Source organism: Vombatus ursinus, unplaced genomic scaffold, assembly GCF_900497805.2.
Source record: "Vombatus ursinus unplaced genomic scaffold, bare-nosed wombat genome assembly UNPS02014832.1, whole genome shotgun sequence".
In the NCBI taxonomy this organism is placed as follows: Eukaryota; Metazoa; Chordata; class Mammalia; order Diprotodontia; family Vombatidae; genus Vombatus; species Vombatus ursinus.
In genome coordinates, this window is record NW_020954610.1 from 34389137 (window position 1) to 34414748 (window position 25612).

The 25612-nt window shown below is 35.9% G+C and overlaps 1 protein-coding gene across 1 annotated transcript; it reads left to right on the forward strand.

Annotated features, from left to right (window-relative positions):
* The first annotated feature begins 948 nt into the window (after nucleotides 1–948).
* On the forward strand, nucleotides 949–19264 carry NFIL3 (nuclear factor, interleukin 3 regulated). Its single transcript, XM_027839307.1, has 2 exons — nucleotides 949–1557; nucleotides 17398–19264. The coding sequence occupies exon 2, from the start codon at nucleotides 17592–17594 to the stop codon at nucleotides 18975–18977; it is 1386 nt and encodes a 461-aa protein (XP_027695108.1). The 5' UTR covers nucleotides 949–1557; nucleotides 17398–17591; the 3' UTR covers nucleotides 18978–19264.
* Nucleotides 19265–25612: the final 6348 nt, after the last annotated feature.

Below are 25612 nucleotides of genomic sequence, written 5' to 3' on the forward strand. Positions count from 1 at the left end.
TGTTTTTACATTCTTCTCTATTTTCATCTGTAGTAGTAGGGGTCTATTTAATATAGATTCAGAGGATTTTTTTTGTTTGTTTATTTTAATCAATGATCTACATAACAAAGCCTTATTCGGAATCAAGCCTTTGAATCACTTTTCTGCCCCCCCCACCCTATTCCTATTTTCCAACCTTTTGCAGAAAAGCTTCCTTTAGGAAACACACTCTACTCCAGCTTTCCCCATCCCTGTTTCATTGCTGGCTGGGCCTCTGGAAAACCAACAGGACAATTCACCCCTATTTCGAATATGTCCTCCTCTCTCACCACGCTTCCCGCCCCTATCAATTTCTTATCTATGAGGTCATGGGGGCTGAGTATGTGCTTATTTAACCAACAGCACTTTCTGCTCCCCAGGAGCTGGGGGTGAGTGTAAACTGTGAATCATGTAGCTTGGCTTCAGATTTTTCTTCTCTCCCACCAGGCTCAAAGCTATCACTGTCCACATTTCAGCTAAGCTGCCTCTCCAACCCGGCCCCGGGGATCCGCCTGCAACAGGTAGCTAGGTTGTCTTTCACAGTCTAAAAAAAAAAAAAAAAAAAAACAAGACCAGAAGAATGGAAAAAAAAGAAATAGACGAGAAAGTGAGAAAAGAAAAAGGAGAATTAAGAGGTTGAGTCCACCTTAACTCAAACTCGCTGGCCTCCACGTAAATGTCAGTGCTCCTCCCTCCTCCCCTCCTTCCCTCCTTTTCTCCTCTCCCCTCTGCTCTTATGCAATACACTTAGCACATATAGTACCACAAATGGTTGAGCTGAGGGAGGCAGAGAGAAGGAGGAGTAGATGTAATAGGGATAGGGAGGGAAGGAAAGCATTGGTAGTGGTGTCGTTGGAAAAGAGGGAGGGAAGAAGAAAAGAGGGAGGGACGTAAGCAATTCAAGTTCCAGGCCTCCACCTCTATTCCTCCGCCCCGACAAGTAGTAACCATTGGTGGTGGGGTTGGCTCTGGGCTCTGTGATTGGGGCACGGTGGACGCCAGTCACTACCGAGGCTGGCAGAAGGGTACGTTGCAAGGAGCACGATGTTGACCTACTAACACAGATCTCTGGCGGCGGCGGCAGCGGCGGCGGCGCGGTGGTGGTTCCCCGCTGTAGCAGGCTGGTAGACCCCTCCCATCACTCCTCCTCTACCGCCACCCAACCCCCCCCATCCCCCGCCTGCGCCCCTCTCTCCGACCCCAGGAAGTGCTGCAACTGGCTGTCTCCTCTGTGTCGCGCTACCAGCGTGCGGGCCTGCCCCGGAGGTGGGAGCGAAGCCCCAAGCGAGCCACTTCTCTTCAGATCCTTTGATGCTGCCCCTCAGCCCCCCATCCCCCCTACTCCAGCACACACAGCAGTACCCAAGCCTCACTCAACCCTGCCCAGCCTCTATCCTCATCTAGAGCTGAGGCTAAGAGTCGGGTGTTGTGTTGTGTTCTCTGGTTCACTTGCGACTTTCCGGGGAGACCTCTTCTCGTTTTTGTTGCGTTTTCTGCCCCTCCCACAACATTCTCCGGGCCAAGATGAAAATGAAAAAGGTAATTACACATGTTGTGTACTAATATTTCTAGGCTTTGTTTTCATTTTCTGTCTTTGTGTCTCTAAATCTCCCTCTGTCTTTCCACTCACTACCTTACCTTACCCCACCCACTAATGTGTAATTTCGAAAAGTTGCTGTCACATTCAGAAGTGTGTCTGTATAAAATAGTGGGTTTATATTACATCTCTAGACGTGTGTATTTATTAATTATACAAACTTTTGCTGTTATGTCAATGTCGGAATCTCCACCTTAAGGTGACTATATTGATTGCAACCCCCATTCCCCAGCACGTAGACTTTGCTCCCTTTCTCTACCCTGCAGTTGCATAATATGACGGTATTTAAGGAAAATTGATGTTTTGATAGAGAAAAGCACTAAGGCAGCCCTTCTGAGGTCAGTCCATTTCCGAGCATGCAGCAAAGGGCTTTCTGACTCACGCCCCCACTCCCTCTTCTCCAGGGATGGAGGGAGATTAGGGGGTGGGGGAAAAGGAGAAGATGTGAGGGGTTGAGTAACACTAAAAATACTTAATTTAGTTGAGAAATGAGGTTTTAAAAGGGGGGGGTGACAGCATTCAAAAAATGCCTATTCAGCAATTGCTTCTGTGTCGGAGGTTAGTCCTTACCTATAGTTTCCACGCTGTTTATCGTTAGTATGTTTTAAAAGCCCGAAGGAAGATTTGTGAGATTTGTTCTTTCATACATTGCATAATCCGCCCACTGTGAAATACTGGCAAGGATTATGAGAATGGGGTGTGTGTGTGTGTGTGTGTGTGTGTGTGTGTGTGTAATGATTTTGTAATTTTGGTGCAGCGTCGGGGAATTACTTGATTATAAATTACATCTATTTTCTATCTTAAGTACTAAATAATTTAAGATCCACAAAAAAATACACATTCTAGTTGAATGTTGAGTTTAAGATTATAAGGAAGCTACATAATCTTATCGTGTGTCTCTGGGGTGTTATTTTTTAAATCTGGAAAGAATTGTGCCGGTTAAATTATTCCCTTCCATTAACGGAAATATTTTATTGTTAACTCCCTTTTCCCCTCACTTTTGTGTAATTGGTTTTTCAGACGCTGCAAAACAGATCACCTAATAGTTCCTGGAAATGTTGCATTATGTAACCACAGAATTTGCTGGCAGAGGACAGAGGAAGAGGGAGCTAATTACGCGATTTTTATAATCTAGCTACAAAGAAACTAGGGCAATAAGCTTTTTAAAAAAAAATGGCACGGTAGCAGTTTTTTAAAAGGATGTTTATAAATAGAAAAGTAGACAACTGGGTAAGACGTGAGTTCGTTCATGCTGCTGAATATGTCATATACCCAAAAATGAAATTGTGTTCTTCTATATTTAGCCCTAACTATCACAATTTAGCAATTGTGGCTTCACAGTGCTATTTCTGGTGTTTTCTCTAGGACTGTTAGCAAATAGACGTTCGGGGCCATTTGCTGAGGTTTAACTCCAGGTCTTCTGAGACATTTGGATGAATCTACGTTTTTGACGGCATCTTTCCTAGATGAAATGACTCTCTTTAAAAAAATAAAGACTGGGAAACTGCTGCTCACAGAAAACCTCCCAGAAGGTTGAAGAGTCATTTTCTCTTCTGGGCATTTGTAATTAGCAACAATGAAAATCACAAGTATTTCCTTCAGATTAGATTTACCTCTCCCACCCTCAGATGTGATTTGTAGGAGGTAGACATAGGTCAGTAGTTTATGTTACATTTCCTGATTTCATTCAGAATAATATCTTGTAGGGGTGTGTGTGTGTGTGTGTGTGTGTAAAATATATAGTCCTTAGGGAACTTCCCCTGTTTAAAGCTCTTTCTCTGATTATATTTGCTGTCTCTGTCTGTCCGTCTCTATATATGTATGCACACACATATACATATTCCAACACATACATATTTGGTGTAATTTAGGTGTAAACATTTTGTATTAATTAGAATATTTTTAATTAATGATTTTTTCATGTTTTTTAATTATTTTTTGAGAAATGTATGTACTTGTAAATAATTATAGTCTCTTTCTAGGAAATTAATTTAGACTTCAGTACCCTCAGTTAAGCTTCTCGTCCATCCATAGCAGCCTACATGCTTGCTTAGGTTGAAGGGTATCTCAGAACTCTCACTAGGAGGCCAAGAGAATGGCAGCTCCTCCTCCTGGTAGCTACTGCCAGTGGCCAGGCCCCAGTTTTTCTTTTTCTGCTGGCCCACCACCTTCAGCAGGTCCCTGAAGCAAACTAAGCTCCTTCCTTCCTAGGCCTTACCCCTCCAGACCTTTACTGGGTCTATAATGAGATTATAGGAGTTCCAAGTTGTTCGGGATGGTAGGAGAGATTGTCAGCATTGTCTGAGGTGGTAGGATGATGGTAGGAGAGGTAAAATAGAAATGAATAGGACTTGGGTTGGTCAGGGGTGGAGTTGAGGATGAGAGATAACTCCCACTAGGCTGGGGAAAAGGGGCACTGGATGGATGGCGCTGCCGATTCTGCTCTTCTTTCTCCACATCCTTTTCTTTGTTCTGGGTGGGGAGGGAGGGGGCGGCGCTGCCGCCGTGGGGCTGGGAGGAGTGCAGCACCAACCCTTAGTTAGAAGAGGCAAGGGTAAAGAGTAGTTGGGTTATGTATAAATGGGGCAATGGATGGGCAGCTCAAATATAGTTTCTGGGAGAATAGGGAATACAATGCGCCAGTTAGTGATAATGTACTAATTGGCAGAGCTGAGGGGCCCAGAAGAAGCAGAGATACGGTATCGTCTGTAGTCATGTAATGTGGAATGTGAAAAAGCTGTTCATTAATATAGAAGAAAGAAAAGTAGGCGAAGAGGAAACCTCTAAAAATGGAAAACGGGCGGGGTGGGGGAGTAGAGGGAGGCATTCTGGGAGGGAGGAGGAAGAAAAAAAGGGAGTTTGTCATGTTGCAAATTGTTAAGCAATGCTTCCTCTTTATCTTTTGCACAAATCGGGGAGTTCATTGCTTTTACTCTTTTCTTTGTGTCTGCTGAGTGGGAAACATCTTTCCTCTAGGGGCAGAATTTGGTTTCAAAAATGAAATGAAAAGTGGAACACCCTTCCTTATATTATCGATCCCTCTCCCCCCAGAAATGGTGATGGAAGTTTGGGTGGTGTATATTAGACCACATGCTCCTGTGTTCTTTAGAGGCTAGCAAATGGAAGGGAAATGTAAAGTCAGCCCCGTTATATTTGCATCTCCCGTGGATTAACCCTATCAGGTGGTATTTTTTTCCCCACTAGAAAACATCCAATGGGTATGACTAGTAGTTGTCACGTGTGGTCATCAGAGTTCGAAGTAAAGGGCAAGATCTTACTACACTATTCTAATACTGTCATTCCAATGAATTTACGAGACTTTTTTTTTTTTAAGGGAATGACTTTTTGGAGATATGATTTAAAACATTCTGCTTTCTTTGAACAGGTATAAAAATGAAACATTCTTTGCTGTGGATGTATAGAAAAGTTATTGTGGTGCCATTTGCTTCATCACTTTTTCATATAATATAGCAAATTGTATGCGATATTTAGGTAGTATTTACTGGGCTTTTTCCCTTGATTTTTAAACTCTTGGACGACTCTGGGAAATCTAGTTCCAGAAAATAATCACTAATGTTCAAAAATACAAGCATTTTCACTTCTCTTGATCCATATAATATTTGTTGCACAAAGCCTTCATAGAATTTACTTAAAGACTGAATTTAGTAAATTAAGTTGTTTGGCCACAGATTTTTTTGTGTTATGTTTAATTTCGGGTTTATTCTTTTTAATTTTTTTTAAAGATCTATGATGTCATCCCTGTAGGTATCTCTTAGGAAGGAAACTACTAATACCGACTAGAAAATGCAACTTAGTTTTAAGAGTATCCTGGGGGCACTGACATGCTTTGGGTCACACACTGACCAGTATTTATCAGCTGGGATTTGAACACTGAACTGCCTTCTTGATTCTTTTTGACTAAGCTGCCTCTTAAGTTTGAAAAAGATTACCAATAAGATTCTAGTAAGGTTAACTCCCCATGTTTTCCTTTCATGGCTCTAGGCTGTTTCACTAATTATTTTTTTTATTTATGGAAATATCTTGGACTAGTGGCAATAAAAACAAACTGTGTATTTTACAAAGCCCTTCATTCCTCATAACAACTCTGAACTAAATAGAACAAGTATTAATTATCTCTATTTTGCAAATGAAAAAATTGAAGGAAGTGTCCATCAGTAGAGTCTTCTACACAGTAGGAATCTGAATTTGGAACCCACCTGCTCCACCTCTTGGTTTCCTTCCCAGTTTGTGCCTTTAGACTTGTGGCACATCATACTTTCTTTTACTATCTTACCTTATGTGCAGGAAGGCTATCTGGCTAACTGAGGTTGAAAATTATGGTACAGGGGCAGTATTTTTATTGTTAATAACATTAAAGTCTAAAAATATTTTCTAATAAAGCAAGTATTTTTCTAAGGCTATTGCAGCCATATGAGGTAAACAGTGCAGATGCATCTATATGTTTGTGTGTGTGTATATATGTGTGTATATGTATATATGTGTATATACATGTATATTTTTGTAGACACAGACACACAGACACACACACACACACATATATATATATATATATATATACACACACTCACACATATACACATAATGATATTGAGGTTAATACCCCAGTCTCCAATCTCTCAATTGCTATTACCATTCTTGGAATAGAAAAGAATTTTTAGTTCAGATAAACTTATTCCTTTTTGATGTTGAATTTTAGTGAGGGCTGACTATGGTTTTGGAAAGAGTTTCCTTGTCTGGCTGGTTAGTATTGAAAGCTTATCTTTGTGAACTGCAATTATAAAATCACTATGATGCAACTGCTTAAAAAAATAAAAACCTTTGCTTGAGACTTCTTGCACATGTTGAGCAATGTGTCTGACTCACCACTTTAATAGATTCTTCTAGATGACCTTGCTGTGGTCATTACAGCCAACTATTAGATACATGATTAAGGATATGTAATGGAAAAGGTGTAGTCATATAGCCAAGGTTTTATTTTTATGACAGTTAGAATCACAACTATTTAAATATTTCAGTTGTAATCCAGATGGCACTGAGGCATTAAAGTTTAAAGAACAAAAGAAAAAAATAGAAATTGATGACTAAAAACATTTATATTTAGGATTTTATTCAAATTATAGAAAAAAGGTCATTGACAATTTCTTTTCTTGTTTTTTTTTAATGGCATGCTTGTATGTGCTGGCAATAATACATTACTTGATATCTTGTTATTTTTCTAAATTTATTGTTGTTGAGATTGGCCTAATATTCTGAGAATGTTGAAAGGTTAACTTTAAATATAGGTATTATATGAGACTTTTATCATCTCTTTTCAATTATCTCTAGATTGTGAATAATCTTCCTGTAGTAGCTACTACATTTCATATTATTTAAATTTCAGATCAGCATAATGCTGATGAAAAAGTTTCACTGACATGCTAGTATAAGTCATTTTTATTAAACTGTGCTCTGTATATTCTGTTTCATTGGAATTAAGAATTTGTTTATATAGCAGGTATGAAAGGATGATGCCCCCACATGTAGCAGGTTAAATGGAATCTGTGGAATATGACCATATGTATTTTGTATAACCAAATTCATCCTTCCCCTTGACTCAGTGCTTTTGTTATTGTTTAGTCATTTTTCAGTAATGTTTTGACTCTTCATGACCTCTTTTGGGGGTTTTCTTGGCAAAGATACTGGAGTGGTTTGCCATTTTCTTCTCCAGCTCTTTTTACACATGAGGAAACTGACGCAAACTGGGTTAAGTGACACTTGCCCAGGGTTACACAACTAGAGAGTGTGTGAGGCCAGCTTTGAACTCAGGTCTTCCTGACTCCAGGCTCATTAGATAGAGCACTTTTCTTCCTTCTTTTCTCATGTCTTCAGTTTTTCACTAACAATGTAACAAGAAACATTACTTTAGCTTTCTTTTTTTGTGCTTTATCAAGTCGATCCTCATAGATTAAAAAAGTAAAAACAAACAAAAAATTCTATCCCTGACTCCATAGAGAGAAGCACAGACATTTCTCAACTGTCACCTCAAAACTACCAGTATAAACTACTTTTTCTACAACATTTGATAGGTTTTTATACTTTTAAATGGCAAGAGAATCCGTAGTCTTTACAGTATTTAGGCATTGGAAATAAGGGTTACATTTACAAGCCTTTTAGCTATCTTAAAATTGTCTATCTGATCATTTTACCCTTCTCAGACCCTCAGTAAACAGCGTTACAAATTATTGCCAAAGATAAACTTGTTTACGATTTTTTTAATCAATCCTCTTCACAAGAAAATTACAGTAAAAATCAGTGAAATCTGCCATCCCTGTTACTCTGAACCCAAGTGTGGAATAATATAAAGGGGCGCAGGGATATTAGTTTGCTGCCCTCACTTACTCTTTAATCATTTTTTTTCATATCTTATTCCTTCCATTTGTTGTATATAGAAAAAATTAGTCGCATTCTTCAGTGTCCACTGAGTTGTCAGTGTTGCTTTTTGATTTCTACAAGCCAGTTATTCCTACCTTGAAACCTTCTCTTGCAATCTATAAACAATTTGTGCATTTCCTGGTTGTCCCCCATTGAAGAATATTCCCTATTTTATAGAACTCTTAGCTGCACTTTGTTCTTCCAAATTATTTCTCCATTTGAACCTTTTAAAATTTAACTTTACACTGCTCTTCAAACTATTTAAGTAATTGCTTTCAGGTATGTATGTCTATGCATTTACTTTTGCAACATTGTTTCCAGATTCTATTTCCATAGTGAATTAAATTGTACTCGACTTTACTTTCATATAAAAGTTTGTCATTTGAAAATTTCTTAAACTATAAAAATACTTTGCCTACATAAGAAGGAAAATAATTGCGTTAATATGTTAAAATTATATTTATCATCAATCAAAAGCAATCAAGTTTAAAAGCATTGCTTTATATTAACTTTTAAAAAAACTAATTTATCAGATTATCTTTTGTTAAAGATAAAGAAAATAAAGCAAAAGCTGAGTTTCATTAGCATATTAATAAAATTTTAATATTTTGTTAGTAGGTTTTACAGGAATGACAGATTAGTTGAGATTTCTCAAATAGTGTACTTTTTGGAGGCATTTAATGAAACATAAAGAGATTCAGGATATCTTTTCATAATTCAAAACTTTGCTTTACTCATAGGTTGTTTAGAAAATGTCCATGAAACTGAAATATTTCTTTACTGGATTTTCTTTTATTCAATTATGCATAGCTCATTTTTGCCATATTTTTACATACATTTCACTTCTATTTATAACCTTTATAAAAATTAAAGAAACTACTAATGGATGAAGTTTTAAACTGTTTCCACAAAGGTAGTGCATCAAATACAAGCCACCATCTTCTTAGTAATTGTTATACAATTTAACCTAATTTCAGTTCACAATGAAAAGTTTCCTTTTTTAATGTCAGAGTAAAATTTAATTTGCTAAAATTGTTTCGCAAATATGACTGGTAGACTATACTGATGCCTATCTTAAACTATATTTCAAAATCTTTGTATCCTTTTACTTTTTTGCCTTTGGTGATTTAAAAAAATTAATTCCTACTAGTGCCACAATAGAAAATTTAAAAAAGAAAGAAAGAAAACAGGAAAAACCCATCAAAATAAGTATGCATAGACCAGCAAAATGAAGCCCCACGTTGGACATGGGCAATTAATTCTCATTCCAGATTTTAAGTTCATCACGTTTATGGGTAGAGGTATGTTAATGATTTATCTTTAGTCTTCTGGACTCACAGTTTATCACTGTTAGAGTTCTAAAGTGTCTCAAAGTTGTTTTTCTCTCTAATGTAATTTTGTTCTCTTCACTTTGCATCAGCTCATGTAGGTCTTCCCAGTTTCTCTGAAACTGTCCATTTTGTCATTTTTAGGACACAATAATATTCCATTGCATTCATATATCACAATTTTTTTCTAGCCATTCCCCAGTAGATGGTACCCCCTTAATTTCCAGTTTGGGGCTACTATAAAAAAGCTGCTATCAATATATACATATATATATATATATGGGTCCTTTCACTCTTGATCTCATTAAAGTATAGATTGCTTACTGGTATAGTTGCATCAAAGGGTATGTATAGGTTAGTAACTTTTGGGGTAGAGTTTCAAATTGCCTTACGGAATGGCTGGACTAATTCGTAGCTTTTCCAACAATGCACGATTGTGTATGTTTCCTTGCAGTATCTCCATTCCAACATTTGTCAGTTTCCTCACTTTTCATCTTTATGAATCTTAATAGCAGAAATGCATTCTTAAGAGTTTTCCATTTGCTTTCCTCCATAAAATTTTAGCCAATAAAACCGTACTTTTCCTTAGCTATGCAAATTAATGCCATTTTAAGTTGTACTGAGAGAATCAATATCCAGGACTGTGGAGGCAACAGAATTAATGCCTTCTATCTTAGTTTAAAAAAAAAAAAGAAAAGAAAGAAAAAGAAAAGAAAGGAAAGGAAAAGAATTTATAGTATTGTGCTCAGTTGTGGCTCCACACTTTTAGGAATAACATTGAGAAGCTGAAAGTGTTCCTGGGAAAATAAGCAGTGTGTCTTTTGCTACTATTTCCTCCTTCACTTCTGTCTCACATGATGAGGTGGCCCTTCTCCTTGCCAAGGCCAATCCCTCAATAATCATGTAATTCATTCCATCCCTTCTTCTACAACAGATTGTCTCCTCTATCATCTGCATTGTCTCACTTATCTCCAATCTCTCCCTTTCCAGTCTATTTACATATTGCCTACAAACATACTCATGTTTCCTCCACCCTGAAAAAAACACTCACTTGATCCATCCTAGTAGCTATCATCCTATACCTAGCTCTTCCCGTTAGCAACTAAACTCCTTGAGGACATCTACAATAGGTACCTCCACTCATTCTCCTCTCACTGTCTTCTTAACTCGCTGCAGTCTGACTTCAGGCCTCATTAATCAAATGAAAACTACTCTATCCTAAGTTACTATGATCTCTTAAATGTCACATCCTATGCCTTTTTTTTCAGTCCTCATCCTTCTTGACCTCTTTGCAGTCTTTGACATTATTGATCACCCTTTTCTTGATACTCTTTTCTTTATAGGTTTTTGTGACAATACTCTGTTTCTTAGTCTCTTTTGCGGGCTTTTCATCCAGGTCATAGAGCTACCTGTGAGGTCCTACAGGGCTCTGTCCTGAACCTATTTCTCTTCTCTCTCCATACTATTTCACATGGTGATCTCATTAGCTCTCCCAAATTCATTATCTTAACCATTATGCTGATGATTCTCAAATCTAATTATCTAGCCCTAACCTCTCTGTTAACCTGCAGTCCATATCTCAAACTTGATGTTCCATAAACATCTTCAATTCAACTCATTATCTTTCCCCCCAAACTCTCTTCCATCCCAACATTCTCTATTACTCTCTAGGGGACTACCATTCTCCCAATCCCCCAAACTTACAACCTAGTTGTCATCTCCTTCCCATTCTCAACTCCCCACCTTCCCTGCCCTACCACATTCAATCTGTTGACAAAGTCTGTCAATTTTACCTTCATAAAATCTCTTGTATATGCCCCTTTCTCTCCTGACACTGCCTCCACTCCTGTATAAGCTCTCATCTCTTTATGCCTGCACTATTGAAATACTGGTTGGTCTATATGCCAAACTCTTTCCCCACTTCAATTTGTCTTTTATTCGAAGTGATTTTCCTAAGGTGCAGGTCCGGCTTTGTCATCCTCTACTCAATAAACTCCAGTAGCAACCTGTGACCTCCAGAACTAAACATAAAATCTTCTGTTTGGTGTTCAGAGTCCTTTTTCACCTGTTCTCCCCACCTTTCCAGACTTCTTATAACTTATATCCCCCACTTACTCTTCAATCCAGCAACACTAACCCTTTTATTATTCCTCATACAAGACACTTCATCACATGACTCTGGGCATTTTCACTGATGGTCTCATGCATGGAATATTTTCCATCCTCATCACTGCCTCCTGGCTTCCCTGGCTTCCTTTAAGACCCAGCTAAAATCTTACCTTCCATAGGAAGTCTTTCATGATCTGTCTTAATTCTAGTGCCTTATTTCTGTTGATTATTTTGTATTCATCCTTTATATATCTTGTTTGTACATAGTTATTTTTGTGCTATTTCCTCCATTACAGACTGTGAATTCCTTGAGGGCAGGGACTGTCTTTTGCCTTTTGTTGTATCTATCCATACCATTTAGCACAGTGCCTGGCACATGGTATGTACTAAATATATGTTTATTGATTAATTTTGTGATCCTGCTATTTGAGGATTGATTGAAGGAGGTAGGGATGTTTATTCTAGAGAAGAAAAATTGAAGGAGGTGGTGGTGGACCTGATAGTTGTTTCGAATTATTTAAAGGGTTGTCATGTGGAAAAGGGATTAAAATTGTTTTACTTGGTCCCAGAAAGTAGGATAGAAATTATAGTGATTATGTGATTAGGGATATAATATTGTTCAGTTGTTTTCAGTTGGATCCAATTCTTCATGACTCCATTTGGAGTTTTCTCGGCAAAGATACTGGAGTGGTTTGCCATTTTCTTCTCCAGCTCATTTTACAGTTGAGAAAACTGAGGCAAACAGGGTTGTAACTACCATGGGCAAGAGTGGGGAACCTGTGGCCTTCTAGATCCTCAAGTGTGGCCCTTTGACCGAATCCAAACTTCACAGAACAAATCCCCTTAATAAAAGTATTTGTTCTGTGAAACCTGGACTCAGTCAAAAGGCCACACCCAAGGACCTAGAAGGCCACATGTAGCTTTAAGTTCCCCATCCCTGGCCTAAGGTCATACAACTAGTAAGTGTCTGAGGCCAGATTTGAACTCTGGGAGATGGGTCTTCCTGACTCCAGACCCTGCACTCTATCCCCTGAACCACCTAGCTGCCTGATTAGAAATGTAAGCAGAAAGTTAATTTTCAGTGATGCTGCTTCTTAAAAATAAGCATAGCTTAAAATGAAGATCTGTGCTTATTCATTATTTTAGTGACTTGTCTAAATTATTTGAAATATGTGAAAAATAGCTTCATTAAATTCCTTTCACTCTTAAATAATAAAAGCAATTCACATTAGTTATCCCTTCTACATTGCAGGGGTTAGGGGTGGGTATCCCTGCCTTCATTCCCCATAATCTGGAAAATTTGCATAAAAACTTTTGGCCCTCTCATCATAATAGAGAAGTCTGATTTTTTTCATTTTCTTTTATGCGTTGTTTACAAAAACAAAAAAACAAAAAGTACCTTTTTGTAAAATTTGGGTTAAGTATTTGGTCATAGGTTCTGTGCTATCTGCTGGCCTTCGTGTGCTGTATGTGGCTTCCTCAACACTCCCCAGAAATTCTCATTTAATTTAATATGCCAACCTTGGATATATCAAAACATAGACATGGGAAAAATTGTGATGTAGAAGAGATAACTGTAATATCGTGTTTGTATCTACTACAAAAATACTTCATATACATAATATTATCTCATTTGATACTGTGAGCTTTGTGTTCAAATGTTTGATAATTCATTATTTTACAGATGAGAAAACTGAGGCTCAGAGATGTTAAATATCTTGCCCAAGTTCACTCTTCTAGCAGAGCTATGACTTTTACTCAGGTCTTCTGACTGCAAGGTTATTTTTTTTCCCCCACTACCATAAGGAAGTGTAAAGTAACTCATGCCTACAAAGTTTAATGCTTTTTTAAAAAAAATTATTCTATAGAAAACAGGGTGGAAAAGGAAAGTGAAAACATGAAGTAAAATTCAAATGCATCATGATAATATTTCATTGGTGTGTTTGGAAAATTAGATAACTAAAATGAGCATATATTAGCAAGCCCTTTCTGGGTTTGGGTTTTGTGACATTGGGATTTGGGGAGGGGGTAAGCAGAGGGCTGAGTTTTTAAGGTATAGTGATTAATTAAAGCTTGCAATGAAGTTAACAGTACTGAATACAATACCATCATTAACAACATCATTGTATTGGCATTTGGTGCTATTAATATCGTTGACCAAAAAGCAACTTAAGTAGTGACTAATACAGAACAGAATTTTCTGTTATTTTTAAAATACTTTATGAGGAAATGATATAGTAATTGTAAAATTAATCATAAGGGAAAATATTTGAGGTTGAAATGTAGTCTGAGGAATCAAGATAATTCTTCTTCCTGATTACATCATCAGTTGTTACCAAAGGGAAATAGTTCTATTGACTGAAGACGCTGGATTATTTGCTATCAGATAGAATATAATTCCTTTGGGTTCTCCTATGGAGAAATCTGTTGAAAAATCAGCTTGTGCTCTGTCTTAAAATCACTGAGATGCTTAGGTAAACTGAAAAATTATGTAAAACATGGTGCTAGTCATAATTTTCCAAGCTTGTTTTCATAGCTTTTGATAATACTTTATATGGAACATTCAATAAATATAAGATTAATTGAAGTCTTACGAGGCCAAGTTTCACCATTGTTCTACATTCAAAATTATAGCTGATTTCAGTGGGATTTTTAAAATGTGGCATATGACCATCATTATCCATAGGTACAGGTATAGTTAATTTTGACTTTCCTATATTATTTTAAATGTAAAAAGCCAGGAAAGATAAATATTTAGATGACATGTGAAAATGCATAAGTTATTATAAGAGTTGTTTTTTCTCAATTATCAACTGTTCCCAAAGCATAATTCAGGTACTTTATGAAGCTGATATGAAACAGTATATAGGTGGTGGTGTAGTGACTGCAATTTATGCAGATTCAAAAAAAATGTTTTCTTCACTGGACGAATGTATCTCACTAATAAGTATAATACATGAAAATAATTTCATATGCATGTGGAGAACACTATTGCAATGTCACCTTTGTAGTAACATTGTATGACAGAACCAAGAAAAATCTAGTCATATTAAGAAAGTCCTGGGAAGGGAAAAGATGAGTTGAAGTCTATGTTATACATTAGAATAAATGAAGAGAATATGTATTATGCAGAAATATATGCATATGATTTTAAATGAGAATGTTAAAATGGGAACCAATAGTTTTGAGATATGAAAACCACCATTGTTATGAATGAATATTTAAAAAATTATACAATAAAGTTTTCTTCTGTATAATATAGAGCTAACCCTGATTTCTTGACAGCTGTGCTACTCCACACTAAAATTTCTGGGAGATACTACCAAGCTGGAAAGCATTGTTTTTAAGGACCATCTTAAACTCAAGGGACTTAGCATGAGTATGTAGGCCACTTAGATGAATGGAACTGATAAAGCATGGATCATAGCCACAGTGATAAAAGCATAGAATTTTTATGACATATAAAGTTAATAAATGTTTATTCAGCACACAAAAGGCAGAATGTCTTTGTGTTGTGTTACTGCTTTATAAATGTTGAAGTGAGATTTGGTAATCTATGTAGAAAACATTTGAAATATGGGAAAAGTTAATCAGGAAAATGAGGATTTTAGCCAGAGACCACTATATTGGCTGCAGAAGTGGTGAGGTAACTATGCTTAGAACAGAGGTTCTTAACTCTTTGTGTGTCACAGACCCCTTTTGGCTGTATGGTGAAGCCTACTGACCCTTTCTCAGAGTACTGTATTTACACAGGCATATGAAGGAAGCCAATTATATTGAAATTGTTATCAAAATATTTTTCAAAAAATTTGTTGACCCCAAGTTAATGACCCATAAACTTAGAAGAAATAATATTGAAAACAATGAAGGGAAAAATATAGAGAAAGGAAAGGTAGATTTGGGGTTGTTTTGTGCTTCCAACATTCTGTGCCTCTCCCTTTACCAAGTTATTTGTCTTTCAGCTGATCAGTTGAAGAATCAAATCATAAATACATTTGATCAATGTAGAAAGCATAGAAATACCAAATAATTGAAATAAACAAAACAGATCTCCATACCTTTAATGTAGAACTGGGAAGTAAAATTAAGTGGAAAGAGATAATGAAAAGAGAGAAGAACATGTAAAATTGGTGAAAGGAAAAGGAGTTGTGTATAGAGCTAGAGCACTTGAACAGAGCAACAGATTGTGTTCATAATTGTAGTTCCAGAGAATAAAATGAATCTGTTGAAGGATACTTGGTGGCTAAAGGCAAATGAAAAGTTTAGGTAATTATCTTTATCTTGAGTTACTGATTTTCTCAATACCTATGTCACTGTGGTAAAGCAGACCTATACTAATCATGTAATGTGGCAAAACATTTTAACAGGTAAGAATCATTCATCAGGTAGGGAAAATGTTTTTCATGTTATGAAAAGAACAAATCTGAATAGAAAACCATGAGGATTAGCATTTTTTCCCTAAACAGTAGATTTTCCCAGCTGATAAGTTAAAAGTTAAAATTATTTTCTTTAGTCAGTATAAAACTATGCACAATAAATGGTGACAAACACTAAAGATTAGTTGTATGTAAGCAGGATCAGGTGTCACTGACTGTTAAGTAGAGAGTCATGTTTGGGCAGCTGCCTTATTAGATAATCTTTACAAAAATATGAATATACAATTAGGCATTGAGAAGAATAGCTAGAAAATGTCTAGTCTAGAAAAAAAAAGTCAAGACTTTCTTAAGGAAACAAAATATTTATTTGGATTCAGTGTCTAATATCAAGCAACTTGTTAAGCCAAAGTCAAATTCAGATCCTAAATATTTCATTAATAGAATAGAATATTTTGAAGATGAAAAGGGCCTTTTGGGATCATCAAATCCATTCCTGTCAGTTGAAATTCTGGAAGCCCAAAGGGGTGACATGATAAAATGAAAGTTTAATTCTTTTTGTTCTGTATTTGAATTTTTTCTTGTGCCCTAAATTGAAAACATTTTTACTGCTAAGAAGAATAAAATTCTTTATAGCATTGAGTTCTTATATATTTCATGTTAAATTAATTAACATAAAGAGTTTATTTTAGTCCAAAGCTACTATAAAAATGTAACCCATTATGATAGCAATATTTAGGCCTTTCAAAAATGCTTATCATATTTCTAAGTGAAATTTTGCTCAATTAATTTTGAGGGAACTAGAAATATAAAACATTTATAATTGTATAACACAGATGCTTTCACAAGAGATGCCTATGTTTTGAAAGGCAGACTACTTTCCCCTTGCTGCTGAATGAGATGAGTCACCTGTTGAAACAAGCTAAGTCATTAGGCCAAGCTTTCATTCAGTGAGATTATGGAAAATTTTATGCACACATTGTGGTCAGATTTTTTAATGCATTTTTATATGAATCTTTAATTGTTTCAAGAATGCAAATTCATCTTATATATTTTGTTGTGAAAAATTGGAATCAGGTCTTTTGAAATTGCAGAAGCAGTGTAGCATAGGAGGATAGAATGCTTAGTTTGGTGTCAAAGAGAACTGGGTTCAAATTTCCCCTTAGACTCTTACTAACCAGCTGACCCTGGGCAAATCACTTTGCTTCTGTGTCTCAAAATTCCATAGGATTAATTTAAGTAATAGACAGGTTACAAGATTATGTGTCTTAACTACCAAGAGAAAGTTTGATTATTATACCGCTAAGATGGCTGAGGGAATTCTCATACCAGCCTTCAATTATTTGCCCTTTCTTAAAATTAAATGAATTTCTGCATAGTTATTTTTTTAATAATAAGATCTATAGGAAGTAGTATGAATATCATCTAAAATGATTTAAAGGTAGCATGGCATAAAAGTGGCAGTTTATCAAAAACAAAAACCAGAGATGTGTAACTGAAAAACTAAAGGTGTTTTTTTTTTTTAATTTATCTATTGCAGATCACTTAGAAGACTTCCACTATATTTAGCAAGAAGAGTATATGTGTTCTTACCTTTTGCAATATGAAACAAAAAGAGGAATGCTGATGGATATAAAATTACAATTTTTAAAGAATTGTGGTTTGAAAAATACTAGAGATATAATTTGTCCTGCAACAGAAGATAAAAAAAAGATTTAGTTAAAGTTATTTCTGATGCAGCTAAGAAAAATGCAGGCCATTAAAAAGGAGCAGGCACTTGTTGATACAAGTAGAAATGCGGACAAAATGGTAGTACTTAACTCTGCTCTAACTGAAGTATCCGAAGACTTGAATACAAATGAAGATATATTACTTAATGAAGGAGTTGGTGGAAAAAACAAATCTTCAGCTTGCCGGAGAAAACGAGAATTCATTCCAGATGAAAAGAAAGATGCTATGTATTGGGAAAAAAGGCGAAAGAATAATGAAGCTGCCAAAAGATCTCGTGAGAAACGTCGGCTGAATGACCTGGTTTTGGAAAACAAATTAATTGCATTGGGAGAAGAGAATGCTTCTTTAAAAGCGGAACTGCTCTCACTAAAATTAAAATTTGGTTTAATTAGTTCTACAGTGTATGCTCAGGAGATACAGAAACTCAGCAATTCTACAGCTGTGTATTTCCAAGACTATCAAACAACCAAATCAAATGTTAGCTCATTTGTGGATGAACATGAAACTTCTATAGTGGGAAGTAGTTGCATTTCTGTCATTAAACACTCTCCTCAAAGCTCTTTGTCTGATGTTTCAGAAGTGTCATTAATAGAGCATTCTCAGGAGAGTCCTATTCAGAACAATTGCAGAAGTCCTCAGAATAAGTTCCAAGACATAAAACAGGAACCCATGGAATTAGAGAGCTATACAAGAGAGTCAAGAGATGATAGAGGTTCTTATACAGCATCCATTTATCAGAACTACATAGGAAATACCTTTTCTGCTTATTCTCACTCACCTCCTCTCTTGCAAGTCAATCGATCCTCCAGTAATTCACCAAGAACATCAGAAACTGATGACGGTGTGGTAGGCAAGTCATCTGATGGAGAAGATGAGCAACAAGTCCCCAAAGGCCCAATCCATTCCCCGGTTGAACTTAAAAGCATACATGCAACAGTTGTTAAAGTCCCAGAAGTGAATTCTGCACTACCACATAAGCTTCGGATTAAAGCCAAAGCCATGCAAATAAAAGTGGAAACATTAGATAATGAATTTGATGCCACACAGAAACTCTCCTCACCTATTGATATGTCATCAAAGAGACATTTTGAACTTGAAAAGCATGATACACAAAATTTGGTACATTCTTCCCTTACGCCTTTCTCCGTGCAAGTGACTAATATTCAAGATTGGTCACTCAAACCAGAACATTGGCATCCAAAAGAACTCAATGGCAAAATTCAGAATAGTTGCAAAACTGGAGTTATTGAAATTAAAGACAATGTCTACAATGTCTCTGACTCAGAGAACTTGTATTTAAAACAAGGAATAGCAAACTTATCTGCAGAGGTTGCTTCACTTAAAAGACTTATAACTACACAACAAATTTCTGCTTCAGACTCTACTTAAGTTACTACTGAATTTGTTTTAAAGATGTCATTTGCAGTAGATCAACTTGTTTTGTATTATGCTGAATTTTCACTGGACTTGTGAGGTCATTTCACTGTAATGTTCACATGTTGTCTGATAGGTGTCTTTTAGTGCACAAATTATTATGAAGATTAGATTGTGTAATGATCACTATGCCTTGTGTATAGTCAAGTAGCCTGTGCAAAGGCTAAATATAGAACATTATTTTTTGTTGTTCAATTATTAAGTGTGCAAGTTACCGCTTACAATAAAGTATTGGTGACAAACATGGAATTTTACTCCAGTAAAGCCAATTCAGTGAAAAAGGCTTTGGTTCTGTTAAATGATGGAATAATTACACATTTAATATTTTACTTATTCCTTTGAGTTTTATCTTTTAACCAAGATAAATTTGTAATACACACTTTCCAAGGAATTTGTTTTGATTTTCCTTGAGTTTGGCTAACTCTAACCTCTCGAAAAGAAAAAAAATGAAACCCTAGAAAAGAAAAAAATACAATCTATTTTTTCTTTGAAAATTCCTTCCTTAAATGCTTGTCATTATTAATTTTTTTTCCTTTTAAGATGAACTTTTCATAACACATCAGTTGTTTGGTTTTTGTTTTTAAAGAAAGGCCCAAGTTGATTATCAGTAGCCTTGCCAGAGTCATCTCTTATAAGCAGTGTACATAGATGCAGTTAAATGAATCAGTGACATGGCTTACTATATTACTATGAGCGATAAGAAAATGGTTAAAGGGAAAATATTTATGTAATTTTCTTTGATTGTAACCCATGCAGTTCTGGCAGATGACCATCTGGGGAACTTAGCTCTTTAGTAATAAAATAAAACACCAAAATATACCTGTATTTTTAGCTTGCATACTACTTTTATATACTTTACATACTTTACAAAATTTCAAAGGACACATTAATTTCTTTTTTGTCATCATGCAGTTTGACCATACAAAAGTGTTTGACTTAACATTAACCTACAACAAGATGGGTGACCCCCCACTTTTTTTTAAACCGAATAAACACAGCAGACACGTTATTTCAGAATCAATTTAGGAAATGCCTATTTCATGAAATATACAGCAGTGGCCATGGTACCAGTCAAGGGAAAGTTAATAAGAGGTTCACCATTTCTGGATTGTTTCTTTAAGATTATCAAAAGAAATATAATGTTCATTATGTAGTACAAATTGTTTGGTTCCATTTGCAATATTTCTAAGTTATGGAACTTAAGGACATTTTGCATACTGATTTATAAGAATACTTTGTGGTTTTTATTTAATAGCCCTGTCTTCAGTTTTACATGAAACTGAAGTATTTAAGGTACCAAAAGAAGACCTAATCACTCAATCACCAAATATTTATTAAATGCCAACTCTGTGCTGAGCAATGGGGATACAAAAAGAGGTAAAAAACAGTCCCTGCCCTTGAGGAGCCTACAATCTAACTACTGGAAAATACAAAGTATTTTCAAAGTATTATTTCAGGTGATGCTCTCTTTCATTAAACTACCTGATAATTTTACTAAAAGACCAGATTCAGGGATAGGTGTTGATAGACAATGACTAATGCAGATATACTTTTTTAGGTTTACAAAGCTCTTAACAGACAATATCTTGTTTGATCTTCATAACAACTATATAAAGTAAGTGATATTTCTATCCTCATTTTATGGATGATGAAACTGAGGCTGATAGTGACTTGTCCAGGTCATCTACCTAGTAAGTATCTGAAGCAATATTTGAACTCAAGTCTTCCTGTTGCAGGTCCTGTACTCTATCCACTGCATTAACTAGATGCTTTTCTTTCATTTTAAGAGTCACTTAGGAGTAGTGAACCACAATTTATTTCTAGATAATCACAAATAGATCCAGAGTATCTTCCTTCCTTTGCTACCATAGATTTCACTATTAGTGCCAGCATAGGTCTGCATTTTCAGTCTAGTCCAAGTTAGTCAAGACTGCTAAAATCATATAAGAAATATTTCCTTAGGACAACAGTGTGGACTGTGTAGCAAGCTTCAAAGTAATGTTCAAAAAGCAGATCAATGCTAGTAGCTTACATGGAGCATAATGTCACTAAAAAGAAAAATATGAGCTCCAAATAGCCAGGTCTTATTGTTTCCCCTAAAGTATTTTGCACATAGTAGGTACTTAATAAATATTTGTTAAATTAATGAGTGTACATAGAGGAATAGAGTTAGGTGGAAATGGTGAGTAAATTTTGAAGGAGATAATTGGGGATAAGGAGAAATGATTGGTGGTTGCTAATTTATAGATAAAAGGAAAAATAAATAATTTGAAGTTTAAAAAAATACTGACTCTCAAGTGAGAGAAGAGAGACTTCAATTGTAATCATGGAAATTAGAAATCAATATTTCCAACCAAACTTGAATTATCCATTTTATCGTAACTTCAAAATTTTTGACTGTTTCTAACAATTTGATGTTTAAATTTCAACAATTTTATTTTCCTATGCCCATTTGCTGAAAGTAATTGCAATAAATAATGATATGATCAAAGTCTAACTGAGGAAAGGGGAAAAGGAAATGAAAGATTGTGGTAAAGCAATGTCTGAATATTGAGTCAACTATGTGAAAAGGTCCTTGGAATTCAATATTCATTAATGTAGAATGGGGAATGGCATGTAGGGGCAAAGGAAGGACTTTGTACTGTATTAAATAGGCATCTTCCTAGGGGCCCTGAGGTTGGGGTGTGATATAAAATCTAATATTTATATAGAACTTCAGGATTTTCAAAACACTTGAGTACGTATTATTTATGTTGATCTTCATTACATGCCGTATGAGATAGGCAGAACATTTTGTACTTCACTGTATAGAGTTTTGAGTGAAATTGCCAGGATCACACAATTGGTAAGTGAAAGAATTGAGCCATATTTCCCATAGCTTCTGTCACCTAGACCAGAGTAAAACCATCTGAATTTTTATTTCCTTTACCATTAATTTCTTCCCTTCAATGAAATTGTCCGTTGTATTTGTACCCTGAGAAAGCACTCACTTCCTTTGGCTATAAATAATGCAATTCAACTGAAATCATGACACTTAAGCAAATATTTAGCCAGGAACAATGCAATAAAGAAAATCTGTAACTTTGAAAACTGCACTAAATCTCTCACGGTCAAGACCTTATTCCCTAAACATCTCAAATTTCATGCAACATCATGTCCACACTAGATATTACTATTGTTAGTATTATTATTATTATTATTATTGGTAATAATTCACATTTAGGTTGTGCTACAAAAACTCTGAGGTAAGTAGTAGTAGTTATCTCCTTTTTATGATAGAAAAAGCATATGCAGAATGAGCTCATTATTCCAAATTTGGGGGGGAAATACATTCCTAAAAGCATGTGTTTAATACTTAAGCCCTAAGTATTAGCCATTTTTTCAGAGATCCTTAAATGTAGCCTTAGTAATAATAATCCTCAGTTTCAGAAACTTATCCATAAGTAGGCAAACAAATTATTAATTATGAAAAATACAACTCCTTACCTTATAGAACTAAATCTCTGTCTCCATTGAGCTAAGTTGTATGGCTCAAGAAAACTATGGTTACAAAAGAAAACAATAGGTAGTTTGGATGTAATAGATAGAAGTGGGCAAGTCCTGTCTCTTAACGCTTATTAACTGTATTGCCTTGGACAAATCATTTAACCTCTCAATGTCCCACACAATTTTCTAAGAGTAATATTTACAGATGAGTTGGTACAAGGGGTTTCTATGCTGTATGTCTAGACCACCTCCTTCCCTCTCTGCCCCAATAAAAGCATAGTACTAAAGAGTCCTAATTAACTTAGATCTAAAGTTTTTGTCTCTGAGCTTATTTCAGAGTCTTTTGGTCATATTTATTGTGGCTACTTTAGTAGAGATAAATATGGCTTAAGTGTATAGAAAACTGGCATTAAAGCCAAGAATACCTGTATTTAAGTCCTGCCTCTTAGGTAGACTATGATCCTGGGCAAGTCATCTAATTTCTCAGTACTCCGGGCAACAACTCAAGACTGGCAAAGAAGGTGCCAACTGTATTGGTGGAGGGAGTTTCCTTAGCTGGGAGTTCACAGAACAATAGATTGAGAGCTGGAAGAGACCCTAGGTGACAGAGGTTAAGTGACTTTCCCAGGGTCACACAGAGAAATTAAATGACTTGCCCAGGATCATAGTCTACCTAAGACCCAGGACTTAAATACAGGTATTCTTGGCTTTAATGCCAGTTTTCTATACACTTAAGCCATATTTATCTCTACTAAAGTAGCCACAATAAATATGACCAAAAGACTCTGAAATAAGCTCAGAGACAAAAACTTTAGATCTAAGTTAATTAGGACTCTTTAGTCCTAACAATAAGCAGGCTTTAAACTAAGGTCTTTCTGACTCCAAATCCAGCACTTAATCACTGAGTGATCTAACTGCCACCTAAATATAATAATCACAGCTCCAGGCCACATTTCTACTTTAATAATAACTGATATTTATAAACTGCTTTAATGCTTACTTATATTATCCCATTTGATTCTCACAACAATCCTTTGAAGTAGGTTCAACAGGCATTTTAATCTTCATTTTACAGATGAAGAAAATGAGGCAAAGAAGGAGGGGATATATTTTGCCTAAGGTCACTTAGCTTGTAAGTATTGGAGGCAGAATTAAAAAACACATTTCCCTGATTCCAAGTCTAGCTATCTTTCCACTGAACTGCCATTACCTTTCCTTTCAAGAGTCTTATAAATTGTATTCATTGTGCAAAACCATCTCTACAAATGTGAGAGGATTATATTAAATGTTTTCTAAGGTCCCTTTTAGCTCTAGATCTATGATGCTATGAACCTGTTTCAAGTGCTCTAATTAACTGAAAATTACCTTAAATAAAGCTCCCAAGACCAATAAACAAGTATTTACTGAGTGCCTACAATATGCTCTATTCTAAGTTCCAATGAATATGCAAAGAAGTATAACACCCAGCCCCTGCCTTCAAGGAGCTTACAATCAAGTTTGGTAGACAGGACATAAACATAAAAAAGATAAATAAAAAACCAAGGTAATATGAAAAGTGCTAAATGAATGAAAGAGATGGATGAAGATCAAAGATTTGGATCTGGAAGTACACTAGCACTTCATTCTACAAATGAAAAAAGTCAAATCATATGGTGTTAAGTTTTAGATATGGGATTCAAATCTAGATCAGGAGACTCTAAATGTAACACTTTTAAACAGTGAACTAATGTTCAAACGAAGGGGAGAGAACCTGTGGGCTGAAGAGGGCAAATAGGCTTTCCCAGAAGTAATGGGACTTGAGCTGGGCCTTAAAGCATTGATAGTATTTAAAATATAGAGAATACGGGAGAGCTTTTCTGATGGAAAGAATAATATAAATGAAGAAAGTTAAAGAGACAACTGTTGTTATTCAGTAGGGGCCAACTCTTTTGTAATTCAGTGGACTATAACACCCCAATACTGCCTATGGGGTTTTCTTGGCAAAGATACTGGAGTTTTTTGCCATTCCCTTCTCCAGTGGAATAAGGCAAACAGAAGTTAAATGACTTGCCCAGGGTCACTGCTAATAAGTATATGAGGCCAGATTTGAACTCAGGCATTCCTGACTCCAGGCCCAGCACTGAGCCACCTAGCTGCCTCCTAGAGACAACTAAGTAAAAAGTATGTTGTGGGCATAGTGAGTAGATGAGATTGTCAGGAACTGAGGTATTAGTATTACGTAAGTGAGCAGTGCAATTGAGCCATATTGTCAAGGGCTTTGAATGTCAGATTATAAAGACTGAACTTTGTTCTCTTGGCAGTGGTGAAACAATGAAAGGTTTTGCCTCCTTATTACCTACAAACATGTTCAAATTTGTGTTTCCTCCCTTTCATAATCTAACTTCTAGGAGAAAAGTCATTTATACTAATTATGTCTACTTTCTTACCTCCCACTAATTTCTCAGTTAGGCTTCTGATTTTGCAATTAGACTGTAACTGCTCTCTTTTAATAATCAATTAAGGAATTGCTAAATTCAATGGCATTTTCTCAGACTTCATCCTTTATATGTCTCTGACTTTTGGCAATATTAACACTATAAGGACTAGAATTTAAACACCTAGAAGGATCAAGCTTGACTGTTTTATGGTACATCTTTTAAATTGATAAGGCAAAGTAAAGAGAATAAAAATTGATATTTCAAAGTAAAATTATAAAAATTTTGTGTCAGTTGATGTGCATGGTCCTTCTAGAGTCTTATCTTTCTCTTCCCTGATGCTCTCCCCAACCCCTCAGTCTTTTTTTTTTGATAGTACATGCTCTTGTTTCACTTCCTACCTATGCGACCCCTGCTCTGTCTCCTTTGATGGATTATCATCACTGTCCCACCTCCTAATTATGTATGTTCCCCAAGGCCACATGCTCAACCCTCCTTTATTTTTCTTTTTTCTTTTTCTTTTTTAGGCAATTGGGGTTAAGTGACTTGTCCAGGGTCACACAGCTAGTAAGTGTCAAGTGTTTGGTCTGAGGTCGGATTTGAACTCAGGTCCTCCTGACTTCAGGGCCGGTGCTCTATCCACTGCGCCACCTAGCTGCCCCATTCCTTTATTTTTCTTTCTTCTTTCTC